This window comes from Girardinichthys multiradiatus, chromosome 4, assembly GCF_021462225.1.
Source record: "Girardinichthys multiradiatus isolate DD_20200921_A chromosome 4, DD_fGirMul_XY1, whole genome shotgun sequence".
Classification (NCBI taxonomy): domain Eukaryota; kingdom Metazoa; phylum Chordata; class Actinopteri; order Cyprinodontiformes; family Goodeidae; genus Girardinichthys; species Girardinichthys multiradiatus.
In genome coordinates this window covers 50,471,376-50,488,587 of record NC_061797.1, presented here as the reverse complement: position 1 = coordinate 50,488,587, position 17,212 = coordinate 50,471,376, and the positions used below count along the sequence as shown (strand labels likewise).

Below are 17,212 nucleotides of genomic sequence, written 5' to 3'. Positions count from 1 at the left end.
TCACGATTTGGCTTACTGGTTAGAAGACAGGCTGCCGTGTTCTGCACTAGCTGCAGATGATCTATTAACCTCTGGTCAATCCCATAACACAGTGAATTACAATAATCCACCTGGGATGATATAAAGACATCGATCACTCTCTCCAGGTCTTTGAAAGGGAAATCACCTTTGAGCCTGGCTACAAATCTGAGTTTCCATAGGCATGACCTGATGACTAAATGTCATCTTGGTGTTTGGTCTAAGTGGTAGGTATATCTAGACATCATCCATGTAGAAATATATTTTTTTAATAAACCTCAGTGGCAATAAGTATAATAAAAACAACATAGGACCAAAGACTGAACCTTGGGGCACACCAGAAGAGACGGGAGGAGAAATTGCCTAACTGAACTGAGAAACTCTCTTTGGTTAGGTAAAACTTAAACCATGAAACACTGTGTCTGTGATCCCTACACAATGCTTCAAATCAAAGAGTGGAGCCCTGTGTTCAATGGTATCAAATGCAGGAGTCACGTCCTGGAGATCAAGGAGCAGAGAGCTCCTGTACGGAAAGCACCATCACCAACCCTCATGAGTGTCGGTTCTGCACTGTGGTGGAGTTAAAAGCCAGACTGAAACCTCTCATAAATATCGTAGCTTGCCAGGTAAGACCTGATTAAAGTAACTTTCTCCTGACAGTAATGGGCATTTAGAAATGAATCTAAAAGTTAAAGAAACTGAATGACATCCTCTTTTTTTACGTCATCCACTTTGTGCAAAGCACCAGTGCAACTTGGGGATAAAACAGCACCATAAGATAATGCTGCCACCACCGTGCTTGATAATTAGGTGTGGGAGCCTCACCTTGACTCTTTCAATATGGCTCTTATCATTGTGGCCCAAAAGCTCAGTCTTTCTCTTGTATGACCATCAAATGTTTCTCCAGAAGAAAGTTGTCTTGTCCATGCCGACAGCTGCAAGTTTTGGTTCAGCTTAAAGGTGTGGATTTTGGAGCAAAGCCTTGTTTTCAGGTTGCCACCCTCTCAGTCAGTGATAATGTTAAACTGATTTTTGTAGATAGTAACATTCATGTTCCAGCAGTTTATAGTTGACGGCAGGCCTGAGCCTTGGCAGTTCCTACTCCTGAACATCAGAATCAGAATCAGAATCAGCTTTATTGCCATGTTCGTACATACAAACAAGGAATTTGACTCCGGTACACTTTGCTCTTTTGTTTTGTTTTTGTATTACAGAATATACATATTTACAATGTACAATATACACATATATAAATAAAAAGGTGCATTTGCAACATCTGTATGCTGTTGTTCTGTACTCTATTAAATGTTCAACAGAGAAACAGCCTCGGGGAAGAAACTGTCTCTGTGGCGGCTGGTTTTAGTGAACAGTGCTCTGTAGCGCCACCTGAAGGTAAAGCTCTGAACAGTTTATGTGCAGGGTGTGTGGGGTCTGTAGAGATTTTAGCAGCTCTTTTCCTGACCCTTGACCTGTATAAGTCCTGGATGGAGGGAAGGTCCTCAGAGATGGTGGTTCCTAAGAACCTGAAGTGGTCCACGGCCAATACAGTGTTGTTGAGGATGGTGAGGGGGGTGTATGGGGGTGGTGTTCTCCGAAAGTCCACCACCATTTCCACAGCCTTGAGTGGGTTCAGTTCAAGGTAGTTCTGACAACACCAGTGTACCAGCCGATCCACCTGCTGTCTGTATGCAGACTCATCACCATCCTGGATCAGTCCAATGACAGTGGTGTCGTCTGCAAACTTAAGGAGTTTCACGGACGAGTCCGATGAGGTGCAGTCATTTGTGTAAAGAGAGAAGAGGAGCGGGGATAGAACACACCCCTGGGGGGCACCAGTACTTATTGATCTGGATCGGGAGAAGATGCTCCCCAGTCTCACCTGCTGCTGTCGGTCCGTCAGGAAGCTGTTGATCCACTGACAGGTGGAGGCTGGGACGTTGAGCTGTGTGAGCTTCTGGTGGAGGATGTCTGGTATGATGGTGTTGAAGGCCGAGCTGAAGTCTACAAACAGGATCCTGGCGTACGTCCCTGGGTGGTCGAGGTGTTGCAGGATGAAGTGTAGACCTAAGTTAACAGCATCATCTGCCGACCTGTTTGCTCAGTAAGCAAATTGCAGGGGGTTCAGCAGGGGGCCTGTGATGTCTTTCAGGTGCTTCAACACCAGAAGCTCAAAGGATTTCATGACCACAGACGTCAGGGCTACAGGCCTGTAGTCATTTAATCCTACGATGGTGGGTTTCTTGGGAACCGGGATGATGGAGGATCGTTTGAGGCAGGAGGGGACCTCACATTTCTCCAGTGACTTGTTGAAGATCCTTGTGAAGATCGGAGCGAGTTGATTTGCACAGGCTTTCAGGCATGATGGGGAGATGTTATCAGGTCCTCCAGCTTTCTTTGTTTTCATGCGCTGAAAGAGCCTGTTTACATCTTCCTCGGAGATCTTTAGTGCAACTAACTTCCTTTCATCTGAGGAGGACAGTCTGGATCTTCTCCCAGACCACCCAGGCAAAGAATTACTTGGACTTCAGTAAAGTTGTTTGACCTGACGATCTTGGAATCTGCAGCAGATTCAAAATGGCTTTCAAAGAGTTTCCTGACTGGCCCAAAAATAATGACATTCATGCCTAGAAGGAGTGGATGCTGAAGGTCTAACAATGTAACATCGCCCTATAAAAGTCAGAAGAAACAACACACTGCTCAATATCAGAACATTCCACTTTATTCTTCAGAAGCACAAGGGAAATCTTTCAAAATCATCTGGTTCAAAACAGGAGGACACTAAGCACTCAGTGAGGCGTCATGGTAGCTTTTTGTAGTTTTGGATCACCCAGCCGGAGGTTTGGACATCTAGATTAAGAAGATCTATAAGCCAATCGTCCTTCTGGGCTCCCTCCATGAACTCACTCAGGGTTATTTCACCTGAGAAGACAATGATCAAAAATCAGCCCTGAAAGAAGACTCGCTTACAGCATAATATCTTCACTTTTAAATTGAGTCACAACCAGCATGTTTTAGGTCAGAACTTCTCGAAGGAAAAACATTTTTGGAAAATCTAATAACTTTGTATTCCTGAATGCTCCCTGGGAGCTCAAACGCAGCCTGGAAAAGCATTTTCATTGTACAAGGATAAGAAATTTGAATATCGTGAAAAAATTGAATATTTTTGTCAGCCTTTTCAGAAAGTAAAACTCATATAAATTCATTACACAGAGTGAAATACCTTAATCCTTTATTTCTTGTAATTTTCATGATTATGGCTTACAAATATTGGAAACCTTAAAATTCAGTGTTTTAGAAAATTAGAATATTGTGAAAAGGCTATAGCATATTCAGAGAGAGTTGAGTGGAAGGTCCAGTGACCATGGTGCGACTGTGCTTGATTGGCCAGCAAATTGGCCTGACCAGAACCTCACAGAGAATCTATGGAGGATTGTCAAGAGGAAGATGAGAAACACCAGAACCAACAATGCAGATGACCTGAAGACCGCTATCAAAGCAACCTGGGCTTCCTGAACACCTCAGCAGAACCACAGGCTGATCTCCTCCATGCTACGCCACACTGATGCAGTAATTCATACTAAATAATAATAATTTTATTTGTAAAGGATTTTCAATTAAAGTGCTGTACAGGCAGTTAAAAACACAATAAATACAACGAAAATTAAAAATGTTCAGAATAACTCACGACACACCAAAGGGAAAACATGCGGTCTTTAGCTTTGCCTTAAAAACATCCAGAGCATTCCTGTCTTATATCCAGCGGTAGAAAATCTCAAAGTTTAGGTGCCCAAAAAGAGAAAGCTTGCCCACCAAAAAGTTGTTTTCCTGACTTTAGGCAACATCAAAAGGCTGTTTCCCTGAAAACGGAGGGCATGAGAGGTACAAACACCTGAAGATGTTCATTTAAATAAGGAGGTGGAAGTCCATGAAGTGTTTTATACGTTAGCAAGAGCACCTTGAAGTCAGCTCAAACCTGACAAGGAAGCCAATGAAGAGAGGCCAACACAAAGGAAATACGCTCATATTTCCCCGCTCTGGTCAAAATACAAGCAGCAGTACTTTGCACCCTCTGCAGAGCTCAAAAACTCTTTTCAGGCAGTCCAGACAGTAGAGCATTACAATAGTCCAAGCGAGATGTTACACATGAATGGATGAAAACATCAGCATCCTTATAAAACAGGATGGACCTGATCGTAGCAATTCTTCTGGGACACTCTACACACCTCCTTAATGTGCTTGTCAAATGCGAGGGTCTGGTCAAAAACGCCAAGGTTTTTCATTTTGTCAGTACATTGTTGTATATGAGGCAATTTTTGAGGTCCAATGATCATCCTTTCTGTCTTTGCAAAGTTAAGGAACAGGAAACTCTCCTAGAACCGATTCCTAACAGCTGAAAGACAGTCATCAAATTTGGACAAGCTAAACCCATTATCAAAAAGTAGAGACATCTGTATCTGCAAATCATCAGCATAACAGTGAAAACCAATTTCAAATAGAGGGAGAAAAGCAGAGGATTCAAAACAGAACCTTGTGGAACCCCATGCCTGACTGCACCAGGCTCAGACAGAACATTGTTAAACAAAACACTTTGAGTTCTGTCAGACAAATAAGATCAAATTTAACATTTTATTTTCTGAGACACTACATTTTGGGTTTTCATCCTCTGGAAGCCATAATGATCAAACTTACAAGAAACAAAGGCTTGAAATATTTCATTCTATATGTTATAAATATCAAATATTCCATGTTTCACTTTCTGACAAATAATCTTGAACTTTTTCACCATATTCGATTTTTTGAGCAGTGAATTTGTTCTTCAACCTACCGTCATTGTTGTTGTCAACGAGCTCAAAGATCCGATCACAGATCTGAGATGGAGTCAGACTGACTTCAGTCATCTGAAGCTTGATTTTGTGAAGAATCTGTCAGATAAATGTGGTTTTAATCCAGGGGATTATTACTTCACACGGCAGAACCTTCAACTGTGCTCACATCACTTTTCATTAAAAGATTCATAAAGTGGTTCTAAAAGCTCTAAAACAAAGCAAATAAATTAACATAATAAATAAAATGTGGATGAAAAATATTATTCACAAAAATTCACTTTTATTATAATAATTAATACTATTTAATTATTCTTGGTAGTGGCAGTGGTGCTACAAATAGGATTAGTATAAATTGTAATTTCTTATTGCTTATGTATTTATTTATTTGTTGCTGATGACAACAACACATTTCATAACAATGAGATGCACCAACACTGAATTATTTCTAATCATTTTGGTATATAATACATGTATTATAAATGAAAGAATAAATTATTTTATAAATTAATTAAAAAACATCTGAAATTACAATAAAAACTATATGTAAAAAATGTTGAAAAAATTAGGCCTGGTAGATATTAGAGATAAATGAACATTAAAAAACTGGAATTCAAGAAGAAACCCAATCAAAATGGTTGGTTCTGCAGAAACACCTCCGGATGGGTCTTAGTTCTTTAGGTCAATTTAAAAGACTTTCTCTTCAGCACCTGAGAATCAAAGCAAATCTAAAAGGTTCCTTATGACTTTTATACAACAGCAGTGCTTATAATTATTATATTTGTTTTAATAATTTTGCATTTATGGGTCTTTGCATTTATAGATCTTGGATGTCTTGCTTAGATTGTTGTATTTTAGCAGTTTCTCCAGATTTCATGAGTAGTCTGCTCAGCAGAGTCTTCAGACTGCGGTTATATCTAATATTTATGTTTTATGTTATTCCAAATATGACAAAACCATGAAGGAAAAACAAAAACATTGGACCCTAGTCTCCTCTAGTATTAATCATTATTATTAACTCATCAGTAAGAAAATTAGAAACAGCCTATATACAACCTTATAAAACATAACAATATGATATTATCAACTAATATTATGCAGACAGGGTGGCCCACTTCTACCAGTCCATAATGGATTCATTAAGTGCAAAAACCAATCAATCATATATGAGGAGACCCCGGGTAGCAGAACAAGATGTTGCTCATCATCACCCCAGCTTTGAATAACATGCCTGGGAAATCTGAGCCATATTACCAGCTGACCTCCAGGTTAAAGGTGCTTAGGGTCACTGCTGCTCAGCTCTTTTTCTGTCAATGGAGCCACATGACATAGCCTTAGCCTCTTGCCCTAATCTCAGATTACCAGCGCACTGAAGTCCAACCTGAGAGGAGTTTTGTTATGCAACTTGTTCATTTTTCAAAGTTTGACTTGTCATCTCTACTCCAAATAGACATTTCTATAAATTACTTTTCTACAAAAAAGTTTTTTCTCACCCTTATGAGACTCTTGACCTCCTTCCTGTCCAGTTTTCCGTTCCCATCCCGGTCGTACATCTTAAAGGACCACTTGAGCCGGTCTTCAAGACTGCCTCTTAAAATCAAGTTAAGGGCGGCAACATACTCAATGAAGTCCAGCGTGTTGTCCTGTAGATAAACCATTCAGAGTTATAGAAACACTACGACCATATATCTGATTTCTGGCAGCTACATTTAAAAACATTCACCTGGTTTGTGTCGAAGGAACGGAAGATTGTCTCCAAGAAGAGGGACTCCTCTGGTGAGCTGCTCTGGACGCCAAAGATCCTCTTGAACTCGTGTAAATGCAAGGCGCCACTGGGGCATTCCCGCAGAAAAATGACACACATCTCCTGAATCTGTGCCAGATTCACCTCCTCACTGCGGCTTTTTTCTTGCATCATAGCTTCTGGCTGCTTTGGCCAAAAAGATTCCTGCAGAGTTTATGATAAAGTGAAAGTTCTGATCATCTATCCACGGGTTGTGAAGGCTCACACTGACTCACTAAAGTCACACTAAAGAGATTTGCACCATCAACCAGCTTCTCTTGAGAGCATGCTTCTCAGAGATTAATCTCATTACCTTGTTAAACTCTTGTATAAAACTAAACCTCTTGAAATAAATCCACTATTACCTTGTTGACTCACAGATGCATACATTTAGAGCCATTTTCTCATGATATTTCTCTCTAACTGTAATTTTTCATCCACTGGACAGATGACTAGACATTTATGTGATGAGGTAAAAGTAAAGAAGTGGTACATTACTTTAGTTAAAATGGTAATTTTGGTCTCATAGAAGATGATACAAATCACTTGTTTATAAAAGCTAAATGAAGCACCTGGTTAAAGAAATGAATATATGCTGTGCTCCTGCTGTGAGGGGATGAGGGACACTGATTGGACCACAGACCGGACTCAGGAAAATAGGATTGAGGTGTTCCAGATTACTCTGGGAGGCAGCATGTTAAAGATAACTTACAGGGACAACCTGGGACACATTTCACAAAGAATGAAGATGCATTCAAAGGACCTCTGATATAAAAATAAAGATAACTAAAATCCCAGGGGCTGCAGTTGGTAGCACTGTTGCCTTGCAGCAAGAAGGTCGTGGGTTCAATTCCCGGCCGGGGAATTGCATGGAGTTTGCATGTTAATTGGTCTTTCTAAATTGTCCTTAGGTGTGAATGAGTGTGTGCATGGTTGTTTGTGTGTTGCCTTGTGATGGACTGGCGACTTGTCCAGGGTGTACCCTCTCGCCCACAGACTGCTGGAGATAGGCACCAGCTCCCCTGCAACCCACTATGGAATAAGCGATAGAAAATGACTGACTGACCTAACTTTCCAGTTATTTTGTTTAATTTTCAAATGATTTTTAGGACATATTTGATGTACTTTTGTTTTTTCATTTTATAACATGTTGGGTTGAACTGAATTTGAAACTCAATATATGATGCTAATGAGACGTGTCTGCCCCCTTACAGATTTCTTGTTTGTGCTTTTCTGTCAGTCTGAATTATTTCAGATCATTTTATAAAGATGGCATTTTACCTTCACCCATGTTCAGAAGTGAGGGACCAATTTGGATGAGATAAATATTCACATTTAAAATCTAAAAAGACAGTTTAAATTTGGAGCTAAATATTTAGTTTTTTAAACAAAATATTAAAATATTTTGTTTAAAAAACTAAATGTTATCCTCAGTCCACTACTTGTGAAGCTCCAACAGTTCTTGAACAGGTTTTGCTTGACAGTCCTCTCAAAGCCATGGTCACCCCTGTTGGTGCACCTTTTCCCACCACACTTTTTCCTTCTACTCAACTATCTATGAATATGCTTGTACACAGCACTCTGTAACAAGCAGCTTCTTCAGCAATCACCTTTTGTGGCTTCCCCTCCTGTGAAGGGTGTCACTGACTGTCTTCTGGACATTTGTCTAGTCCGCAGTCCTACGCATCATTGTCTCCTACTGACCCAGACGAAGACCTTTTAGAGGATCAGGAAACTTTTACAGGTGTTTGGAGCTAATTAGCGGATTAAGCTGTGACACCATTAGTTTCCAATATTTAACTTCTTCACAATATTCTAATTTCCGGGGCACTTTTGTGTTTTCATTCTCTGTAAGCCATAATTATCAAAATGAAAAGATACGAATGCTTGAAATATTTAATTCTATGTGTAATAAATCTATATATGGGTTTTACTTTCTGGTGTGTGACCAAGAAAGTTGAACATTTTAACAATATTCAATTTTTTCCTGTATGTACCTGTAAAACAGAAAAAGGTTTAGTTGGATTTAATGTCAAACAGTAAAGAAAAAACGTTGTGTTTCTGAATTAGACCATCCATCCATCCTCTATAGCTGCTTATCCATGCAGGGTCACAGGGGAGCTGGTGTCTGTGTCCAGCAATAATTGGTCGAGAGGCGGGGTACACCCTGGACAGGACTTCATTCTATCACAGGGCCCGGAGAAGTTGAAGTACCCCGAGAAAACCCACACATGCTTAGAGAGAACATCGAGACTCCATGCAGAAAGACCTCAAGCTGGTTTTCAAACCTAGAACCTTTTTGATGCAAGGCAATAGTCCTGTTTAAACCAGATATTAATATATACTGTATACAGTGTATATTAATATCTGGTTTAAACATGATAGGGAACAAAAGCAGACTGAAAACAACTGAGGACATCTAGTGGGTGGAACAGAGAAGTGCAGGAAGAATTTAAAGGAAAACTTCACTTAGCCAGACATATATGCACTTGAGAAGCATCAAGTTGCTGAGTATGTTATAAGCCTTATGGGCTATTTTAGGCTTATCAGTCTGTCAAACCCATGTTGATTTACAATTTAGTAACCAAAGCAGATAATGAAGGCTGTAGATGATGTAAGCCTCAGTTCTGAACATAGTAAAACCGTTATGAAGCTTGTTCAGATCTTTGCAGCTCCAATCACAGCACTGTTTGACTCCCCCTGCCAGGTCAGCCTGGGTAAACCGCCTCCTCACACGCTTTATCGGATCAACACATCACCAAACACACGATTATGCTTTGACGGATTTAGGCCTTCTAATCTCTCTGGTGTGCAGGAGGAAATTTTCTTCTTCTCTGCAGTCTGTAGATTAGCTTCCCAACACCACAGTGAGTCGTATCATTGGAATACCTTTAATTCACTTTAGGGTGGAGTAGTTATAGTTGTAGAAATATTCCAGAAGACCTTCCTTACAGGCGGGAATTTGATTGGGGTAATTGAGGACTCAATTGGATTTGTTCAGCAGGTGTTCCTGAAATAGCTCCCAGGGACCACTCTTCTGGAAAAGCACTGTGCAGACCGTGGGTTTATGATGGCCGTGCAGCAATGTACCTGCTCGATAACCCATCATCTGAGGGGATTTCTGCAGCTTCCGGTCTAAAATTATGGGTCAGGTCCAGAGCACCACAGATAAAGAAGTGGCTCTTCAAAACATTCAGGAACTGTACCGAAAATTTACCAATGAATGTCCGAGTGGAAACCTGCACTTGCACGAATTCAAGAAAATCTTTGGAGTCAGCAGCAACTCTCCAGAGGAGGAGTTGGCATTCATTGAACTTGTCTTTAGATCCTTTGATACGAATAAGGTAATGAGTCTTTTTGTTTGATGAATCTGTGTCATATGTTGTAGGGCAACAATCCAGGGTCTCTTTCTCCTGGTTCTGTTCAGGATGGTAAACTGGACTTCATGGAGTATGTGGCAGCTGTGAACCTCGTTCTTCGTGGAAAACTCATCGACAAGCTGAAGTGGTCATTTAAAGTTTACGACAAAGATGGAGATGGCTCTCTGACCAATCAGGAAGTAAAACGTGTTGTCAAAGTGAGTCTTCAGCTTATGGTTTTTAAAACTCTGCTTGAATCATGAAAAGCATTTAGAGCAGTTAGAAAGGTTCAATGAATATAGTTAAGCTAGTCCACATTTTCAGCACTGTTCTATTTTGAGCAGCACAGAGAAGCAGTTTTCTCCCAGATAATCCTGCTTCCTTTACCATCTGCAGCACATGAACATGTGACGGGGAGTTGAATATCTTTGGTAAATATCTGTTATCCTGTATGAAATTTTGATTTTAAATTTAAAGTGCCTCCGTTTTTTATTTATTTAGCTTTGGTTCCAGAACCGTTGGTGTTTTACCATATGGGAGACAAACTGTTGAAAAGCTGTCACCCAAACAGCTCGAATGTTGAACCAGAAAAATAAAAATAAATAAAATGTCTGCCACTTTTGGGCTGAAATCCTTTAAATTAATTTAAAAATCATCCATCCATTGTCTATGTGTGTCTCTGTTGCCAGTCCATCACAGGGCAACATAGAGACACAAGGACAAACAACCATGCACACACACTCATACCTAAGGGCAAAGAGAGACCAATTAACCTAACAGTCATGTCATTGGAGTACCTGGAGAAAACGTATGCATGCTTGTGGGAAATAGAATAGGATAGAGTTTCCTTTATTGACATTGTCACAGGAACACTCATTCATACTGATGAATGAACATGCAAACTACACGCAGAAGCACTCCAGATTGGAATTTGAACACAGGACCTTTTTACTGCAAGGCAACAGTGCTACAAATGTCTCCACTGTGGAGGCCTCCCAAAAAATCATTAAAAGTAATCAAATGTGGCTTTTTTCTCCCAGATCGTTACCAAAATCAAAAGGCATGATGATCCAAAAGTGGAAGAGGATGTCGAAGACATCTGTGACAGGATATCACAGATGTGACAAGAACAAAGACAGTAAGTGAAAACATGAAGGAAAGGCATTCAGTTTTATAATGTTTCCAACTGATCGATGAGGTGAAACTTTCTATTCTGAATTTGAACAATTTCCATCATGAAATAAAAGTTGCTTGAACTGTGCACATTTAAATTCCCATTGAAACCACTAGAATGCCATGCTGGAGACGCCTTAACAGTGACATTTACAGAGCAAAAATCACAATTTTAGAGCCAGAAAATAAAAAAACTTAAACACTACCTTATCCCAATCTGCCTTTCCATCACTTTTCAAACTTGAAAAGTAATTTTAAAGCTCCCTTTGTTAAGACAAAAGAGTCTTTAGACCGTAGTGTCACTAAAACAGAAAGGCTTTCCATAAAGGTTTAGCTTTAGGTCAAATTGATGTGTGTCAGCTAGTTGGCAACATAAAATAAAGATGGGGTAAGAACTCAAAGATCCTCTGTGCATGAAAAGTGGATGTGCTTCACAAAAATGGAAGGTAAATTTCTCCTCTGCCACCAAAAACAGTTGTTGCCTCTTGGTCCCGAGGGAAAGAACAACCATGGCTAAGGACAGAGAGCACATGACAGTTCATATCATAGTGACAACAGACAGCTCTAGCGAAGTCAGCAGTCAGACCATCAAGACTTCCCCAGGTGTTGTTTTTGAGCCTAAAGTTCCTCAGGTAAGAAAATGTCTGCTGCTGTTTGCAGATCATGTTAATTAGATGCGGCTGTGACTCATTCTTTTCTAAGTGTGTGAGCTAAATGAATGACAGATTGTATATCAGCAATTTGACTTTTCCCACCACATGTGTAGCTTTAGCTTGAAGTGACTTTTAATGACCAAACAGCATATTAATAGAAAACTGACTCTGGAATAACTGAGAACGCTTTAGTGCCATGAAAGACACGGTCCTTGGTATTATGATCATACCAATAATTGCTGCTCCTAGACCAGATTACTTATCACAAAAGGTTGATTGCAGTCCTAGACTGTATTTGGATGGTCCTAGATCGCACGCATATCTCCGCAGATAGGAGAGACCAGAAACCAAAGTAAGTGCAATCTCAGGATTTCTCAATTATTAAAAGAAGTAATAAGGCCTATATAAGAACAGATGGTTACAAAATACCTCTCCCTCACTTAGAAGTAAGTTTGGTTAACAGTCTCTCATTCTGTGGCAGGAACAGCTGCTGTCTTAAACGGCATGGTACACAGAGAACATCTGCTTCTCCAAAGCCAAGCATGTCTCTGAACAACAAGCAATAAAATGAAATTAAACAACATTTTCCAGCCATCCAATCACTAGAAATGGATCATGACTGAAACAAGCAGCTCAAAGTCTCAGAGTAAGGGGGAGGATGTCCATCATCCAGGGTGGCTACTGTTCTCCCACACTGAAAGGAATCCTCTCAGGTAGTGGTAGCATCTGATCAGGATGCCTCCTTCTCACATCTAAGTGAGGGTTATCCAGTCTCATCCTACGGTGAGGAGATTCTAGTGTCCGACACATATAATTTGACCCATAATCAATGTCTTTTTAACTTGGAACGCCCTGAGATTCTACAGGAAGAGCTTAAGAGCACCACTGTGAAGAGGCAGGTCTTGGTTTCTGTCCTAAACCTGTCAGCTAACCTCAGACAAATAGAAAAAGATTATGGATGAGTTCAAATAATCACAAATCAGGAATAAGTCTTCATTTATAGGTGAAACTGTTCTTAAGTAGCTTGCAGAAAAACCAATTAAAGAATATTTTGCCATGCTTAACAGAACCTATTAGTTTTATTGTTTAAATAAAGATTGTGTTATTTTGTTTCCCTGGGTGTGTAATCTTAATCTTTGTGTTCACTTTGTAGGTCAGATATCTTTGGAGGAGTTTATTGAGGGAGCAGAGAAGGATCCATGGCTATTGGAGCAGCTCAGACTGGACATTGCACCTACAGACTGGTTCATTAAGCACCAGGAGAAGACCCCCTGAGTCCTGGTAAATGACTGAACTCCAGACTGTGGGAATGACCAGCCTTCCCCTTCTGAAGATCCGTTGGCTTCTTTTGCAGGGAGATACATTTCTGCAACAAATACAATGAATCAAACTTCAACAGTCAGCCTTAATTTTCCATTTTTGTTTTTCTGGGAGAAGTTGTTCCCATTAACCTTCAAGCAACATGATGGAGTCATCTGAATGTCTTTTAGTTTATTCATTCATTTCTTAACGGGTGGTACAGGGGTGGAAGTGAATCCGGAGGAAACTGTAAACTCAAAATCTGTTAAACTGGAAGTTGTTTATGTTTATTTAGATTTATTTTTAACTAACCTTTTATTTAACCTATTTGGTTTAACCAGGGTGAGGGTTATTTAACTAACAAAACTAACTAACTTACAAAATTAGTTAAATACTGTTTTTAAGTCCTATGTCAAAGCCTTGGCCTCCGTTGTCTTTATCAATCAATCGATCAATCAATACATCAAAATTCATTTTCATCACTTTTTAAAGCATCCAAAAGGCGACTGAGGTGCTTTACAGCTAACACACACTAAAAGTAATAAAATAAAACAATTAAGAACAAGTTAGAATATAGAAGACACATAAAAGTGTACAAGTATTGGAGCATCAGACATCTAAAAGCCAATTTGAATAAAAAACCTCCAGTGTAAAATCTGCAATAGAGTGTAAACTGGGCTGAAGCTTATTCCACTCACCCCACTGGTTGTACCTTGACCTTGGTACCTATAAGGTGCATTGATTTGAAGACCTCAGTGCGCTCTCGTGTTTACAAAGAAGAAGAATTTCAGGGAGATTAGATGGAGCAAGGCTATTTATGGCATTAAAAACAAAGATCTTAGAATGAACTCTAAAACCAACTGGAAGCCACTGAAGCGATGAAAGCACTGGGTTGATTTGCTCGAATGTGTTGATTAAAAGACGGCTGTGGCGTTTTGGACTAGACGAAGGCGAAGAAGGGAGGTCTGGCACACAATGATATAAAGCCCATTGCAATCATTTTATTTCTGGATCTGATAAAAGCGTGAATGGCTTGTCCAGGTCCCAGCGACCAAGAACAGGTTTAACTTTGGACAGGTGATGAAGCTTAGCAACAGAATCAATCTGTTTGTCAAATTTTAATGACAAAGAGTAACTCCCAGATTTTTCACTTTCTGCATGAAAGTTGAAGCTGAAGAGCCAAAATGTGACCACATCAGACTGGGTAGGCTGTGGTGGGAAACAAAATGCATCCAGTTAGAGCATTATTCAGGTGTAAAACAAATAAACCATAGCTTTACCTCATTTATGCAGATCAGTGGATACGTCGATGTCTCACTTTCAGCTACTGGCTTCAAGCAACCAGTAGCTGATGCAGCAGGAAGCTGGTTTAGGTGGGAGATGAAGGCTGAAATGTCAGTGTTAGGGTTAGGGTCCACATACACTCCCTGTAAAGTAAGTGGACATGGGTTTTCAAACAAATGCAGATGGACCCAGGAACAAAACAAAACTTGTTTGTATGTAACTGACTACTGCAACGCCTTTTTCACACTGATGTGGCCTCAGATTTTAAAAAGTAAAGACAACTTCCTTCCATTATGGAAAGTTGATGCTTTGACAAATTTCTGGTCTGTACTTTGGTGACCTGGGACCACATGTTGGTGAAAAAACAGGTCAACTGTGTTTTGCAGAAGGGTTTCTTTACCCCGTGTTGCCGAACTGAACCCAGCCTTATTTAAACATGACCTGGAGATAATAATTCATGCTTTCATCTCAACTCGACTAGATTATTGCGAAGCACTTTTTTCTGGGATCAGTAAATATTCTCTTTACTGGCTGTCTGTGAAGAACTGATTTTAAAATCCTTCTCTTGGTTTTTAAATGCTTTAATGGTCCTCCATACCTCTCAGACCTGTTCAGCCTTATGTTCCACCACGGGCCCTTAGATCATCTGACCTGCTTCTGTTGGTTGTACCAAAAACTAGGCTGAAGCTCAGAGGAAATCGAGTCTTTTCATTCGTAGCTCCACAACGATGGAACAAGTTGCAGTTAAATTAAAACTGGCTTCTTCTCTTGCTTTTTTTAAGCCTCTTTAAAATACACACATTTTCAGTGGTTTTGACACAGTGTTATTTTGGTTCTGTTTTTTATTTTACTGAAGTCACTGTCATATGTTTTACTCTGCTTTTGCTGTTTATATTGATGATTTCATGATTTTATTAATGTCTTGGTTTGACCTGTTTTAGTACTTTACCACACATTGGTTAAACAAATAGTTCTTTATGTGCTTTATAAATGAGATGAATATAAAAATCAATATTGAACACCCTAAAAGGAGGTGTCTGTTGCAATGCTGCAGAACGGACACAACAAGCGCTTCAGTTTGGCAGCTAAACTTTATTTCTTTAAATTTGTTTTGGTTTTATTCACCTCCAGAAGTGTGGTACAATGCAATTATATTTTTCTGCATCCCTACCATAAAATGTAGTTTCTGTCTTCATTCAGAAAGCTGGACTTAATGACAGCAAAGTTTGGTCTGAAAAGTGTTGAATTTTTGTGAATAATGATTATTCTTTAAGTTGTGTGTCAGATTACATGGAAACGCAGCTCGAAAACAACTATAGATAATACTTTTTAATGCTTTTTAAATCACACAAACAGAAAAGTCTGAAATGTTCCAGCTTTACTTTGGTCTGAAGATGTTTTTCACTTTGTGCCTGCTTTAAACAAATGCTCACCTTAAACTAACATGTGTTTTTACTTGAAATGTTGCAATATTTCATTTAGAAAAACTGATCAAACTGCATTGAAACTGCTCCAACTCTTCTTTAAACTCCCGTTTTACTGAAAATAAATGAGGTATTTAGAAAATTGATTGGTTTAAGTCTTTTTAAGCTTTTTATTGTCACCAGTCTGTGTTTTCATGTTTTTTTTTTCTTGCATTCACATTCTCATCAGCCTAATAAGCTGATTTGTGTTCAGGAATCAGACTGCAGGTCCAAACGATCCTCTGGTCACCTTATGCAGACCTGATGGGGGCTTTTGCTGTATAGATTTAGACAGACTATTCTTAGCCTGTAAGGCTCCTTAGCAGCCAACATTATATCTGCTGGCTTCCTATAGACACTAATGAGAGACACTTTTAATTTAAGATCAACTATGAAGAAAACTGCTCATTTGGATCGTTTTGAAGATTTAACGGTTTGAATTTGTGCACAGAATTTCTTGAACAGTGTTTTTTAGAATTAAACTGGTGTCTGTGCAGTTAGTGGATTTCACAGCACTAGGAAGAGAGATTAAAAGGTCATGAGGTTAGGCTGAAACAGGTCTCATAGGCTGATGAGGGTGTGAGCATTTGTGGAAAATCAGCTGCGATCAGAAACTCGAATTAACCCCAAATAATCCACTCACCACCTTAAAAAAGAGTAAAACACCAGGCAGAGCTTCTAAAAAGGGAAAGACCAACATTTCCGTAAGATGCTGTTTCTCCAAGGAAAACTGAAGCCTACATTTACGAACTTTAACATTATTCCTGGTGCAAAAACGCAAATAGTCTGAATTGCTAATGACATGCATTTATGCACGTGACCTTACAGGATGTGTGGTAAATTTAAAATAAAATTTTATTGTAAGTCCAAAAACCAAAATTACTGCATGAATAAAAAAGGTTGTTTTTATTGTGGTTCAAAGAAACTATACAGTAGCCTCTGAAATAGATTTCTCATCTGCTGACTCAACACGAATGTGTAGAGTTACTGTTTGAGACGGCTAATGACGATTAGGATAAGAGCGTGAACATAATCTTACTTCCTAAATACAAACATTTACAACCTTCAGCAGATACAATCATTCGCTCCTTTTTAAAGATATTTTGCCACTATGCAAACTCAAAACCAGAACCTCCAAATGAAATACTTAATCATTACCAGAAGGACTGGTTTCATTTGGATCTAATCTGGTCCCCCTGCAGATCCGTGATGTAAATGATTCTGTTTTATGTGGGACGGCTGCAAAGATGTGGGCCAACAACAGAACATCTGCCTTTAAGAGCAGCCATTGTAAAGCGTGTGTAAGGTAAAACCAGCCGGCGAGACGTGATCCTCTACTGAAAATTAAGTGGGTGAA

The 17,212-nt window shown here is 39.5% G+C and overlaps 1 protein-coding gene and 1 pseudogene across 1 annotated transcript; one reads left to right on the top strand and one right to left on the bottom strand.

Annotated features, from left to right (window-relative positions):
• Positions 1-2,714: 2,714 nt before the first annotated feature.
• guca1g (guanylate cyclase activator 1g) lies at positions 2,715-6,878 on the bottom strand. The gene is made up of 4 exons (XM_047363779.1): positions 6,565-6,878; positions 6,335-6,484; positions 4,844-4,940; positions 2,715-2,937 (listed from the first exon to the last, which is right to left on the bottom strand). Exons 1-4 carry the CDS (start codon positions 6,757-6,759, stop codon positions 2,816-2,818), a joined length of 564 nt encoding a protein of 187 aa, XP_047219735.1. The 5' UTR covers positions 6,760-6,878; the 3' UTR covers positions 2,715-2,815.
• A 2,634-nt stretch (positions 6,879-9,512) lies between these two features.
• Positions 9,513-15,920, top strand: LOC124867286 (annotated as a pseudogene).
• The last annotated feature ends 1,292 nt before the right edge of the window (positions 15,921-17,212 follow it).

What these genes read in the sequence shown, in the direction of transcription:
- guca1g (XM_047363779.1), bottom strand. Translation starts at nt 6,759, where the DNA reads ATGATGCAAGAAAAAAGCCGCAGTGAGGAGGTGAATCTGGCACAGATT. An exon ending in AGGTCAAGAGTCTCATAAGG is followed by an intron (nt 4,941 to 6,334) that starts GTGAGAAAAAAC and finishes TTTATCTGACAG; the next exon opens with ATTCTTCACAAAATCAAGCT. An exon ending in CGTTGACAACAACAATGACG is followed by an intron (nt 2,938 to 4,843) that starts GTAGGTTGAAGA and finishes TTGTCTTCTCAG; the next exon opens with GTGAAATAACCCTGAGTGAG.